This window comes from Cynoglossus semilaevis, chromosome 3 (assembly GCF_000523025.1).
Source record: "Cynoglossus semilaevis isolate Cse_v1.0 chromosome 3, Cse_v1.0, whole genome shotgun sequence".
Taxonomy (NCBI): domain Eukaryota; kingdom Metazoa; phylum Chordata; class Actinopteri; order Pleuronectiformes; family Cynoglossidae; genus Cynoglossus; species Cynoglossus semilaevis.
In genome coordinates, this window is record NC_024309.1 from 5,889,937 (window position 1) to 5,903,393 (window position 13,457).

The following is a 13,457-nucleotide window of genomic DNA, read 5'->3' on the forward strand; positions in this document are numbered from 1 at the left end:
TTTGAACTAGCTTTGTTTATTTTTGTTTGATCTGGTGTGACAAATATTCATCAGAACCCTACAAAAAATGAAATTCCTTCTTGCAAATGAACTGAAAAACAAGTTGATATTTGGAGATACAGCTCATAGAGTCATTTAATATGAAGATTGTTTTTTTAAAATTGCCTTAGAACTTTGTCCATGTAAAGTAAGCTCAGAGAAAAGTAAACTTTAAGTAAGCTTACTTGGAAAAAAAGCACACTGATTTACACTTCAACTTCATCACTTGAAATTCAGAGCAGAGATCAGTGATAAGCACCGAGTGGAACACCACCAGATAAAATCCTCTCCATTTTCAGCTGCTGACAGGTGAGAAAAGCTTTCATCTCCTCTGCACTGGAATAGCCAAAGGAAAAAAAAACAACCCAAAGACATCAAGAGGCGATTTGACTTACAAAGTTCAAAAACCTTATCTTGTGCAACGGCACACACACTTTTCCCTCTTCATTTATCCTGTTCTCCTGCTCATTTCTTCTTTTTTTTAAGCCATTAACATTAACAAATTGTGGCTAAACTGGTTCTAAAGTTGATTTAATGAACATTTCTTACAAAGAGAAAATTCCCTTTGGAGTAATTTTCTGCATGGTTTCAATTGTTCTCCTAATGCAGAAGAATTCCTGGGAGTAATGACTTGAATATGCACTCGATCACAAATTCCAGAATTTACAGACATTGACGGATTCTTCGACACAATGCAGCCTGTGACATATGAAAGAAGGGTGGGCGGCATTTATAATCAGGAACTGTCCGACGGAGAGCAATGATGACATATTACACGCACGACGACAGACCCTTGGAGTCGCGCCAAGACTCCCCTGAATAAACGCCATCATATAATGTAAAGCTGTTCATTCCCACCCTCTGGAATGGCAGTGACAATAGAGGCAGAACACCCCCTCCTCCCTCCCTCCCTCCCCCTATCTCTCATTATAGGATAGCAGTTTCTACCGTGCAGTAAAACTGGTGGAGTGAAGTTGGTTAATGAGCCATACCAGACTGGGAGATTGTGGCACCTATGCAAAAGTGTATTCAAATAACTGAGGGGAGACTTTCCTACTAACTTTCTTTTTTTCTATAGTCTCTATTCTTAGATACATGACAGGTAATACAGAGCACAGAATTCACAGACCACTGCTGCAGCTGCTGCTTACCTCCAGGAAAACCATCCCAAATCTCAATTCTGTCATAGCGGCAGAATACGCCAGTAGGGGGTGACGGGTCTGGTTCCAGCTCGAAGCTCTCGAACTCTAATATGATCTCAGACATCTTTGGAGCGAAGATCATGAAAGTGCAGTCCAGGTTGTTTGGATACTTCTCTGGGAAACCAGGAGATTTTATGACTCCACTGTTGGAGGTAAAGTTCCTGGAGCATTCAGGACCTGAGGAAGGGAAACGAGAGAGGGATTGAGATTATAAAACGAAGCAGAGACAAAGACAGGGCAGGGATGATTGGTTTAAGTGATTTTGTTAGCAGGCATTTAGAAGCTCCTTCCAACTGGTCTGTTAATTTATGACCGACAGATGAAAGACATTGTTCATGTTCATTCTTCTTTTTAACTTAAGTTAACATCTGCGTCTGCACCGTCGTAAAAACTTTGCACCGGAACAATGGATGTGTGAGTGCTTTTTCGTCACTTTTTTCGCGTGTGCGTGTGTTGAATCCGTGCAACCGCAGCGACTGCGAATGAATGAATAGTTTGATTAACGACGCCACCCTCCATATTTTCTCACGCTAAACACACAAGAGGTGCTCAGGCAAAATTACAGTGTTGCTGATGGTAGATGAGAGCAATGGCTGTGCATACATCAACACACACGTTCACTTAAGTACGTGGCTTTGCACGGGGGAAAGTCAAAATGTTTATTCACAGCTCCCCAGAGAGCTGCCTTTCTGCTGATGACGAGCGTTAACACATTTCCAGTGTTAACCACTTTTCAGGCTACCATGAAAACCGGATTACGACTCCGGAATGACTGACGCGTGATTAATAAAAATAACTGATGGCAACAGCTGCTGGGAAAGACACATTGAAGGGTACTACAGTGCGGAGTAGTACACTGAAAAGTCAGTCATATATATAAATATATATAAATATATATATATATATAAATAAATATCTATTTAAATATATAAAGACACATATAAACATATATGCAAATATATATTTATATATGTGTGTATATGTACATATATTTTTGAATATATTTATATATATAAATTTTCACATCATGTCAGTTAAATGCAGTGAACAGCTATCCCTCCGTCATTCATGTTTTTTCCTGGGCCTCTAATTCAGAACCATCAGCTCTACTCCAGCCTGTCCACTAGTGGAATGAGAAAAAAAGGGAAGAGACATTTGATTTTCTTTCTTCCCAAGTTGAAAGCCATGGCAAGCGGGGTTTTTGACTCTAAGGGGAGGGATGACATTTACTGCTGCAGCTAAAGTGTGGCTTTTTGAGAACAGTTGGCACCATTAATTTCACAGCTTCTCCTGTGGCCGGGAAACAGAGATTTAGTAAAAAAAAAAAAAGAAAAGAAAGGGAGCAGTCTGCGGGCCGAGAGGGTGGACAAATGCTGCCATTTTGCCTTATTTTTTTGAGAAATGTCAGACAGTTTTTTTCTGTAAGGAGGGCTAGATTTGTGAGCTATTTCCTTAAAAATAGGTGCCCAGGGTTTTAAGTGTTTTTCAATAGCTGCAGTATTTGACTGCACTTTGGTTTGGTGTGTTAAGTTTCCTGTGGACATTGGCTTGGAGCGCGACTTTTTCTGTTTTGTCAGCCTCCATCGTGACCCTTATCTCAGCGAGGCAGTAGTCAGAAACTAATTTGGTCTGAGGAAATTGTCAGCTGTTAAATTCCAAGCACACGACTGGCACACAAAGAAGCACAATACTTAATACAAAATACAAAAGGTGTTATTTTTTAAGTTGAGGAAGTTAAAGAAGTGGACGGATGTATCAGACCTCCACACAGTGACTCTCAACAACTGTTCCCACGCTCACAACATAGCGAGAGATTTTATTTAGATCTTGGATAAGCGAGATCTAATCCTACAATTGACAAAAAACAGTAAGACACTGAGAAAACTCTTCAAGCTGTATCCGTGCGTGTTTGTGTTTCAAATCTGCTATCAACAAATCCATCATCAGAATGCTCTAAAAAACACTTCATACTGCGGTGTCGTGCAATTAGTCACTGTTTTGTGTAACACTTCAAAGACTGGATATGTTTACAATGTTAGCCGCGAAAATCGCACGCCTTGTTTATATGCAATGCTGTGGCCGCTGATTCACACAGTGTCTCCTGTCTCTACCTGCCATAAAACAAAGAGCAAATGTTTACAATCTGCGAAGATGATATTTAGTTGCATAAACAGGGATTAAGTCCGATTCAAAGCCAGTCTGGAGCCAAGGGTTGATTTCAGTTTGAGCAAATTTAATGTCTGTATTAACACAACCGTCTCTCTCTGAAAATAAAAAAAAAATACAAAGGACACAGTCAAGGTATCATGGCCGAACACAGAGGAAGGAGAGAACAAAGTGCTGCTCTCTTTCCCAGATAATCATCTCTTTTATCTGGAGTCTCTCAAGACGGGAGGGCTTTCGTACCGAGCTCCTGACGGTACACCCAGCATGCTTTGTTGTCACTACAAGACGACGGCAGTTAAGAGAAACTGAAAACACGAGAGATCGGTTTTTGAAAAAAAAAAAATGAAGAGATTGATTCATTTATCCACAAATTAAAAAATACCAACATTGGCTCGGCCGCAGTGCACCCACTGACCCATCTGTTGGTTTTAAACAAACAGCTGAATTTATGACGGGAGGTAAAACCAGAGAAAAAGAAGCAACCTTGGACGCTGCTGCATTTACTGTCAACCTCCAACGAGGCATTGCTACGTTTACGGCCGGCGGTAATGGATTCTTTTATGTTAAGACGCTTCTCCACTGGAGGAAGACGTAAACAAATATTTTAAGAGGCCACGGAACGGCCGGTAAAATGATATTTAACAGCGATCTGATTTGGTTCTCTCACATTTAGAATTCCTCCTGAATTAATAGGGGTTTTTAAGGTTCCTCATGATCAGGGACTCAACACTACTCATAAGAACAACAACATTAAGTCTGACACTTCGTCAGTGTTTTTCTCCGCCTTCTAAGACTTGCCCCTCATTTTCATCCAATTGCCCCTCCATGACAGAGCGGCACAGACTGAAGGTGTTGTTTTTAGGCCACTGTTTCTCTCTGGCTAATCATTAGCAGTTAAACCACCCTTCCATTCTGGGCCTTCACCACCTTTACTACGCCCCCTGCCCCCAGCAACATTAACTGCCCTTGGAAAATTAACTCTTTGAACGCTACCTCAAACATTAACCCTGATAAAGGCCGTGGACTGTCAGCTATTCAAACAGATGAAATCACAGGTTTACATTTACCCCCGCACACACCCTGGGGCACTGCACTCCTGACATGGAATTTAGTGTGTTGACTGTGTCTGGAACGTCATCAGTGGGGGATGACACGGTGCCGTTGGGAGCGGGGGGGCTGGGGGGGGGGAGAGAGGGAGAGTCAGACTGAAGGGAAGTGGGTCTCCCTGTAGTCCCCCTTAAAGAAATTAGCTGTGTTGGATTTCCATGAGGGCCGTGTGTGTGTGCGATGACAGCGCGTCTCCGTACCATATGTGACCTATGTCGTCAGGGTGCGCCATCCGTGAAGGCAAAATGAACCCTCTGTCAGAAGGGTGCGCCATCCGTGAAGGCAAAATGTACCCTCTGTCAGACCCCCCCTACACACACACACCTTAAAACTGTTTTCACAGGTGTGTGATCATAGTAGAATGTGCGTGCATCACAACACAATAAACAGGCCTTCAGTGTGAATGGTGGTGGGTTTTTTTTTAAAGCGTAAAAAGGGAAAACATGGGTGGGGGGCTCCTTTCAGCAGTCAGTCATTCTGCTGAGTAACAGTGAGAGGATGCTGAGCAGCTCCTCTAGGCGTAAATGGCACTATCTGTGCCTCGGCGCCCACATGGGTCCTCGGCCAGCATTGATGTGGCTCTGATGAAAAAGCTGCAGCACTGTTAAAAAGAACCATATGTCGTGTGTGAACGCTGATTCTTAGAACAGATGGATTTGGTTTCCAAAAACACTCGTGGGCTTTTGTTACGCTTATTCTTACAATTGAACATTTCTTTTCATAATTTTATGAAAGGCTTAAAAACACACACACACAAGCACACACACACCGTCTACAGGCTGTACACAAAATCTACATAACACTCCTCACTCTGACAACTTCCTATCTGTTCCCATCACACTCCTTAGCATCTTTTGCCAGACTTCAGCCAGTGGAGCGTGGCTGCCAATTTGCAGGCTATAAAATAAATAGCCCATGCTAATTAAGATGGTTGGATAGGATTGAAGAGCAGAGAAGGGTTAGAGAATAATGTGGAAGTGGCCGTGGAGAGCCGCAAAACAACCTGTTCCCTTCTAATTAGACACTCTGCAGCCGGTTGCTGATCAAAGCCGAGGCTGCGAACGCCGGCGTGTTCAAGCGCATGAAAGCCTGCGCTCACACTCCACAGCTTAAGTGGGTAAACACTCACATGTAAAAACTGGCGTATGAACCCTGATATGAGCCTCTGCATATGTTGGTTTTCGTTTCCACATTCCACAACTGTGTTGCATGTAAACGGTGGATGGAAAACAGTCTTGGTCCTTCAGGTTCATCTTCAGTTTAAATCCAGCTCCAACCCCCCCCCCCCTCTGTTTTCTTAACTTTGCATTGCTCCTCATTGGAATGTAAAAATGCAAAGCCCCTCCCCCATTCCTCCTTCCATTATCAGACCATCTGTGTAGCATCATTAACATTACATGTGTTAGCCAACGCAATGTTTTCCCAACTAATATGCTGCTTGTTGATAAGCTGTGCTAATAAACTAGCTTTGTATCTCTTGTTCTGCCTGGAAAGTACCCTCCCTCCCTTGCTCTCTCTCTAACCCTCCCTCCCCCGCTCCCTCTCCCTCTCACAAACAGAGCTGTTAATTGATATTTGAGCCCTGCTTCTGGCACAACATCTGAGTATATTATGAATCAAGAAACAAAAGCAGGAAGGGGGGGAGGGGGCACTCAGGAGTGTAATCTCCTGTATTCTCTTGTCCATCCATCTGCCTCTCTGTACATTCTGTCAGCTCAGACCCTGATTCTTATCGTAGTTTCTAGTCCAGTCTTTTCATCAACTATCCATATTTACATTCTTATATCTGGCGACGTACGGACGTGTCCAGAATCCCATCTCTTATCATTCCTGGTCCCAAAACAGGCCTTGTTAATAATCAAGGCGTCTGATCTGAAATGAGGAAGAAAACGTGGCGGCAGGAGGAACAAGGCAGCGTTGATGAGCCTGCGTATGTTCGGGTGGAGTGTTGCTTTGATCGAGTAAATGGACCCACACTCCACCAGCTGTCCTGCCGTGATTGTGACACGCACAAGCGCGGACACACAAACGCAGGCATAGCTCAAACACACACACACACACTGGCCCAGATTAAAAGGAAGGAGGGACACTGCACGGCCATTCATCTTGTCTCCGGGGTCAGAAGGCCGCCCCACAGTGTGCTGCTGAGGTTAATTAATGAAAGTGGAGTCTGTGGCACCTGTCTGACTCCTAGTCACTCTCCAGATATGGGCTGTCCTCCCCATGCTTTATTTAGTCCAAATAAAGCAGGCAGCCAAACAATGGGGCCACACTCCCACTTTGTCTGCTTCGATAAGATAGACTTGTCCCGAGGAAATGCTACATCATGATTCTCAAATAGCAGGATGAATCGGCCGCAGAGCTTATTTTAAAGGTAGCATAAATAAGGAAAGGGGAGATTTATTTGATTTCTGATAATTTGGAAAACAGACCACTAGCAGCATTTTTAATGTAGAAATTCTTAGCATATCTGGTGGTAAAATTAGCACGGAGGGACAGAGCAACAAACATCAGAAACAAACACCTTTAAAGAGGCACGAAAAAAAAAGGGATGAGATTAATGTTGCGAAACATTGCACGTAAGATATACCTCGTGGGGGAAAGAGCTATTATAAAAAGAATGTTCTATTCATGTCTGAGGAAACATTTAAGGCAGCGTTAATGCTCGTTCCCAAATCATTCTGATAAGAGCTTCATGTCAAACGCCCATAGGTGTAATCACCACGGAGAGAGATTTGCAAAACTTTCCTACGAGGAAAGTCGATACCAATGAGAACTTGGAAAACAGAAGAGCAGCGAGCAGTGAGCCATTAGTTTTAATGGCAGGTTGACATGCTTTCCTGTGCCGGTCCTGGCTTGCCACTTGACAACAAACCAAACAGAGAGACCAACATTTGTTGAATCAACTCGAATTATGCCTGTGCTTATTGTGCAATAATTCACGTGAGCTGCAAACTGCAACAATTATGGAACATATGTGTGCACGATTCATTGGTTCTCAAATGAGCATACTGCCTGCCATATTGCCAGTGCATACTTGATGCTCCGGCGCTTCGACTAACTCACAAACAAACCATGAAATTAGAGCCATCATCAGAGTTTTACTGCTGCATCCTGTTTTGTGGGTGCTCTGGAATCCACTTAAATAAATGATCGCAAACACATAAAGTCGCTGAGTTTGATTTAATTAAAAACGGGCCACAACCTTCACCCGGAAATAAGTCAGGCTTTCCCCCGGTGCCATTTTTCATACTAAATATACAGCGGTTCATGTTCACCCACCTGTCTTGAAGATCTCATATCGGATGGAGAACCCTGCTCCGTGGGTCTCATAGTCCGTCACAAACTTGATGAAGAGCTGGTTTCCTGACGAGACCACCGGAGATGGGGCGATCTTCCCGCAGTACTTTCCCACGAGCTGACCGCTCTCGTCCACTCCATCTCGGACCTCCACATAATCATATCTGCAGAGAAAAGTGCCAGTGTTAGCCTACTCTTGTGTGGTACTTAGTCTGCTTGTTTTCCTTAAATTACATAAGGGTTCATTTAGAAAATAACCACCATGTTGCTCGTGCTGCGGTTATAATTGATATACACACATACACTTGTCGCCGAAAGAACACGCCAACACACAGCAACGCAGCATATTGTGCAGTTAATGTGGTGGAAATAAAACACTGCGTACTAATGAGATCTCGGGTTAGAACTCGAAAAACAGGTGGGAAGATTTGATTTCATTATGTTGACCTCAATAACCCCACACACACACACACACACGTCCAAACACACACAGTGCTCCCCCCAATGTCAAGGTCCAGTTTACATAATAAATACCACTACGGAACTTGTCGTTTACTGACAACATGTCTGCGACTGTTCTTTAAGAAAGGATGACAACTGAACATGATTACTCTTCTGGCCTTTGGCTACGGAGGCTGGTGTACAGATGGTAAAAGTATTAAACACACCCACCCACTGACACACACTCAAATGAGATTTCAGACCGACGGCTATTCCAGGGAGCAGCCACTTAATTGGGATGTCGCAGGGTTTTCAGGCGGGAGAAAATCACAGCTCGCTGCGGGGACTGGAGCACAAACACTCACTCACATATGGAATGTGTCATGGCAACTTTGAGATGGTAAAAGACATGGTGTGAGGGTGGTCCGAGCAGCCCCCTTCATGATTACAGGCAGTTTCCAAGACAAAATATTAACAGCACCAGTTCGTTTGGCTTCACTGACTGCAGGTGTGTATGTGTGTGTGTGTGTGTGCGTGTATCGTGGTGTGTGTTATTGCGCGATAATTCAGATGACTTTTCCGTGCTGTGTTTTGACTGTGGGTGATGAAGCAAGCTCACTTCCAAATGCAGGCTTAGGCTCAGGTTTCCACTGTTCCAAATTGCCCTTAACGTCTGTTCTGACCGCTGTTATGCTACGCTACGTTACGCTATGCTACTTATGGGGCATTTTTTAAAAACCCTGTCTTTGCCTGAAACGAGACTACAAAATTAGTGCCATTCGAATATATTAGTTTATTTTAATTTATGTAAAAAAAATAATGTGCAACAGATGAGCACTAACGTTAATCACACAGGAGCTCCCTCTGTTCCCTTCAAAGTATGTGCCCTTGGGGTGAAGGGTGCCTTTTTGTGCAGTTTTACCTTGATTCCCAAATTACTGTCAAAACATCAGACCCGTCTAGTGATTGTGAACTCACCTAATTCATGGGGTTCTGCACAAAAAAGGCCTTGTAAACTGTGAATGTTAGCTCAGGGTGGGCTTGGTCCCACAGGTGGGGGTACATGTATCAACAGGTAGGACATTTTTACTATGAAAATGGTCTCCTTTAGCCTCCAAACATTCAGAAATTACAGTTAGTAATTGGTTGTCAGAAAAGGACTGGGTTGTACCTGGAACTGTTTTTAACAACGGCCGAAAAGCCCTGCTTTCCAGGATCAAACTCTGCTCTGTGGATTTCATGTCACATTACAAGATTAATATTGTGCTTTATCCACTCAGGTAAAATAATCTCTGCTTCTGTTTCTGTAAAACCCCTTGCTTGAGTTGTTTGGCTTATCTGTACTTGGCCTTGCAGTGAAGCTTGGCTTTTTACAAGTACCACTTTGTTTTAGTTCCTTTATCAGCTGTTGGTCTGTGAAAAACAAGGGGAAAAAATATGGTTTTTTTTATTATTGTTCTGACAGTGTCTGGAAATTGTTTTTCAATTAGGTGAGAGTTCTCCTAAAGCAAGGAATGTCTACTTACTGCTACTGTGCAGTTCAGTCAGTACACACTATCTGAAATCCCTGTCAGGTAAGAGTTGTGTTCATTATGAATGAATCCATTTCTGTTTCGTTAAGGTTTAAAAACAGACTTAGACGACCACATAACCTCACCAACTCTCCTCCTCCCTCTCCTTTTCTTCACTCCTGTCTATTCCCATCTCCTTTCCTCCTGCTATGGACTCCTTGTCTCCTCTCCCCTCTCTGGTTCACAGCTCACAAAAGATAGCATCAATCTTTTTGCAGGTCTGCTTTGCTCTATCAGCAGACTTGTAATTCACCTCAGAGTTTCGGTCTCTCCAGCTATTTTACTCCTCCCCGGCAACTGCCAGGAGCTGAGTGCTGGCAGACACCTTAGAATTGATGCCGAGATGCATCACTGAGACGTTGAAGGAAAGAAGAGCAGGCTGCAGCACGACTGAAGTGTGCCTTTACATATGCATGATATACTAGGTGCAGAAACGTATGAGTATGAGCACGGCAGAAAAAATATACTAGGTGCAGAAACGTATGAGTACGAGCACGGCAGAAAAAAAAAAGCGTCCGGTGAATTGCTGTGTCCATTTAACTATACTTTCCTCCGAGACGTCACGTTCATCATAGAAAATAGAAAGAAATCGTCTTGATGCCGCCTCTGTGTCAAGTCGTCGCAACTCCACAGAAAAGCAGTTTTAATGCGTTTTTACCCACAGTGGGAGACGGGCTGCAGATGGAGGAGAGAATACACCCTGGGGGTCTTTGCTGTGCTCTATGGAAGAGAGAACCTCTAAAATGTCTCCATTTGTGTCTAAATGACTGGTGCGTCAGCCCGAGCTCTACTGGTTCTGCACCAGTGGGCCCACATACTTTATCCAAACCCTTATCATCTGGAAGACATTAAGAGGAGCGCCTGATGGGGCAGTGTGACGCCTATGAAAGGCTCTCCTGTTACCAGTTGTGTTAAATGTAGCCCTAATTTTTCCCCTCTAAACACCTGTGGGGACATGGTGCATAGTTCCAAGACTAAGATGCAAAGTGAACAACTGTGAAAAAGAAAAAAAGAAGGAAACTCAACTTTAACTATGACACTGTTTTTGGTTTGTCAAGTTATTTCAATGAAATTTTCTTACTGCTACTGGTTCATTCAGTTTCTCGTGACAATACGGTACTTTAGTTACCCTGTTATAACTTCTAGGTAGCTTTGGGTCTGGGTGGGCCTGTCGGCAAACCACAACATACACACAGAGATGATTACACAACAGAGTCAGCAGCCTGCCACATTGCTAATAGTCTAAATGGTTTGCCAATACAGGAGGAAATGGAGAAGCGAAAAAGAAAAAAAAGGGCAATTGTGGCGGGTGGATGTAATTCTCAACGACCTTCACTTTAGGGATTCAAATGTATTAGCTCGCTCTCTTTCTTCAGGCGCCGAGAGAAAGCAATCGGCTAGTGTCAAAGGAGAACATTAGCCCGACTTGCGAAGCCGAAGAGAAGGCGACAAACCACTGGTCGCACAATATAACAGTTATATTGCCTGAGGCTTTCCCATGGAAAAAATCCGTCCTCCCTCTAAAAAGGTCTGCTTGATGTGGTTCTACAAAAGAAATAAAATCTGAGGCAAAAGGAATAGCACTAATACAGAAAACACACTGTAAGCCTTGAACATTTAGTTTCATTTCTTCAGTCTGTTTATAGGCTTGGTTATTTGTCGGAAACCCTCACAACAAAATCTCTTTTTGCGTGATATTGCTTTCTTCCAGCATTCCACTAGACACAGAACACATTCCTAACACTTATTTCTGGCATTTCTTTTTTCCCCCTATGGCTGTCGCTGTATAATATTGCTATTGCACGGAAACATGTCACCTACAACGTGTCAAAACATCTCAGAGTAACACAGGTGAGGCCGTAACAACATACTCTGGGATGGAACGGTGAGGTCAGGAATAGCTTGGCAAGAGAAAAGAGCTTGTTGTCAGCCGTCAAAGACTGCAACTGGAGACCTCACGTGTTAATGAGTTTCACTTAACAAAGTGTCGTTGAGGCTACAGGAAAACATCATTAATGTGTGTACAATGGGGCCCAAGACAAGACTTATGTCTTTCGAGCCTGGAGGGGACATATCTTTACAATTAAATGCTGTCTCTCTCTCTCTCTCTGTCTCGCTCTCTCCCTCCCTCCCTTTGGTTTCCGTCTACTCCCCCTGCCATACTGACTCCTCTGCTGCATGTGACATTCATCAAGCAAAACTAGCACAACATGTCGCTTCTTTCCTCAGCCTCATCCAGTTGTAACGACCCAAACGCCAGATTGGTAATAAAGACAAGGAAGAACAACTGGGTAATAAACTGGTGCGGCAAATTTATTGTTCTCAGCTAGAAACGTTAACCCCGATAATCACAGACCCACCCAAACGATTTTGTTTCTGGTTGAGTCGATAAAAATCATCGTGAACCCAAAATCTCCAACCATGAGGCATGGACAAACGAGAAAGCTTTTTTAAGCCATCATCACTCGCACTCATGTTCCATGAAAAAAAAATATTGCAGGAGGTAAAGGGCACGGAGTGTGCCAACCCATAAAGTGGCATAAACCACCGACCAATCAGGACTGATGGGTTCAGAAGTGGTTCCTTGTCAGTGATTTCTTCCCTTGCCTCCTCCCTGCCACATGGATAAATGAATGGATGGGAGTTAAAAAGGACAGATGAGATGATGTATGTTACCCGCCCAGAAGCCCCAGCTGCGTCCGCTCAGTGTGCCTCTCTGGGTGTCACCCCGTGTGGTAAGCGCCAGCTCTGTTATATTTTTAGATGTCATGGCTGGTTCTGATTTTGTGGTGGCCTTGGCTGCATGTTTATGAACATGAAGTGTATTCACTTTCCTAAACAGTAATCATCATTAGCACTGATGGATCTACCGTTCCTCCATCCATTAGCTCTCCTAATTACACTACGGAGAGGTCCGCTGTCACCGACATTTAAATGAATGAATTTAGCTATTTAGGCTAAATTGTTGTATCCTTTACCCCCTGGTTCGTGCAACAAGCACAACAATATGTACAACATTGTGATATATAGCTGAAAGAAAGAAGGGAATAACTCACCACTGCTGCCAAGAACCCCACACGGGTTGCTAGCAGGTCACAGCAAATAGGCCACGAGAACCTTATGCTAGAACTGTTGTAATCACTGTAACCTTTAAACTTAATTGTTTCCTATGGTCATAAATACGGCATTATATCTTACTATTAGACTTTGTCACATTCTTGCTTTCACTGTGGCCGATCGAAAATAAAATTAAGGATAAAAAGAGAATCAATAAAACAGTTTTTTATTCCACAAAAAAACAAAACAAACAAGACCACACATTTCCGGCTACGAGAACGAGAGCGGAAATGAAGCTGCGGAGTGTACAGCTGCAATCTGTATGTTTATGTGAGCAGAAGAATATTTCGGGGTCTGAGTGTAAGATTTTGCACATGAAGCCACAAACCCTTAGGGGGGAATTTCAAAGAAACACTCCGGAGATTGCCGAATGGTCTGGTCCGTTTCTGAACACGTTATCATAACAAAGCCAAAAAGTGTGAATAATTTCACTTTGAGCACTTTGAAAAGAAAAGCAGGGGGATTGTATTAAACCAAATATATAAAAAAGTAAGGATTAAAAGACTACAGTGTT

The 13,457-nt window shown here is 43.3% G+C and overlaps 1 protein-coding gene across 4 annotated transcripts in view; it reads right to left on the minus strand.

Moving 5' to 3' along the window:
* The window catches only part of nrp1a (neuropilin 1a), a 55,346-nt gene that overhangs the window by 29,469 nt on the left and 12,420 nt on the right, over nucleotides 1-13,457 (minus strand). For all 4 annotated transcript variants that reach the window (XM_008307645.3, XM_025054341.1, XM_025054342.1 and 1 more), the window contains exons 4-5: nucleotides 7,797-7,978; nucleotides 1,191-1,418 (exon numbers count right to left, since the gene is read on the minus strand). In XM_008307645.3, the coding sequence (XP_008305867.1) occupies nucleotides 1,191-1,418; nucleotides 7,797-7,978 (410 nt within the window). The remainder of the gene's footprint in view (nucleotides 1-1,190; nucleotides 1,419-7,796; nucleotides 7,979-13,457) is intronic.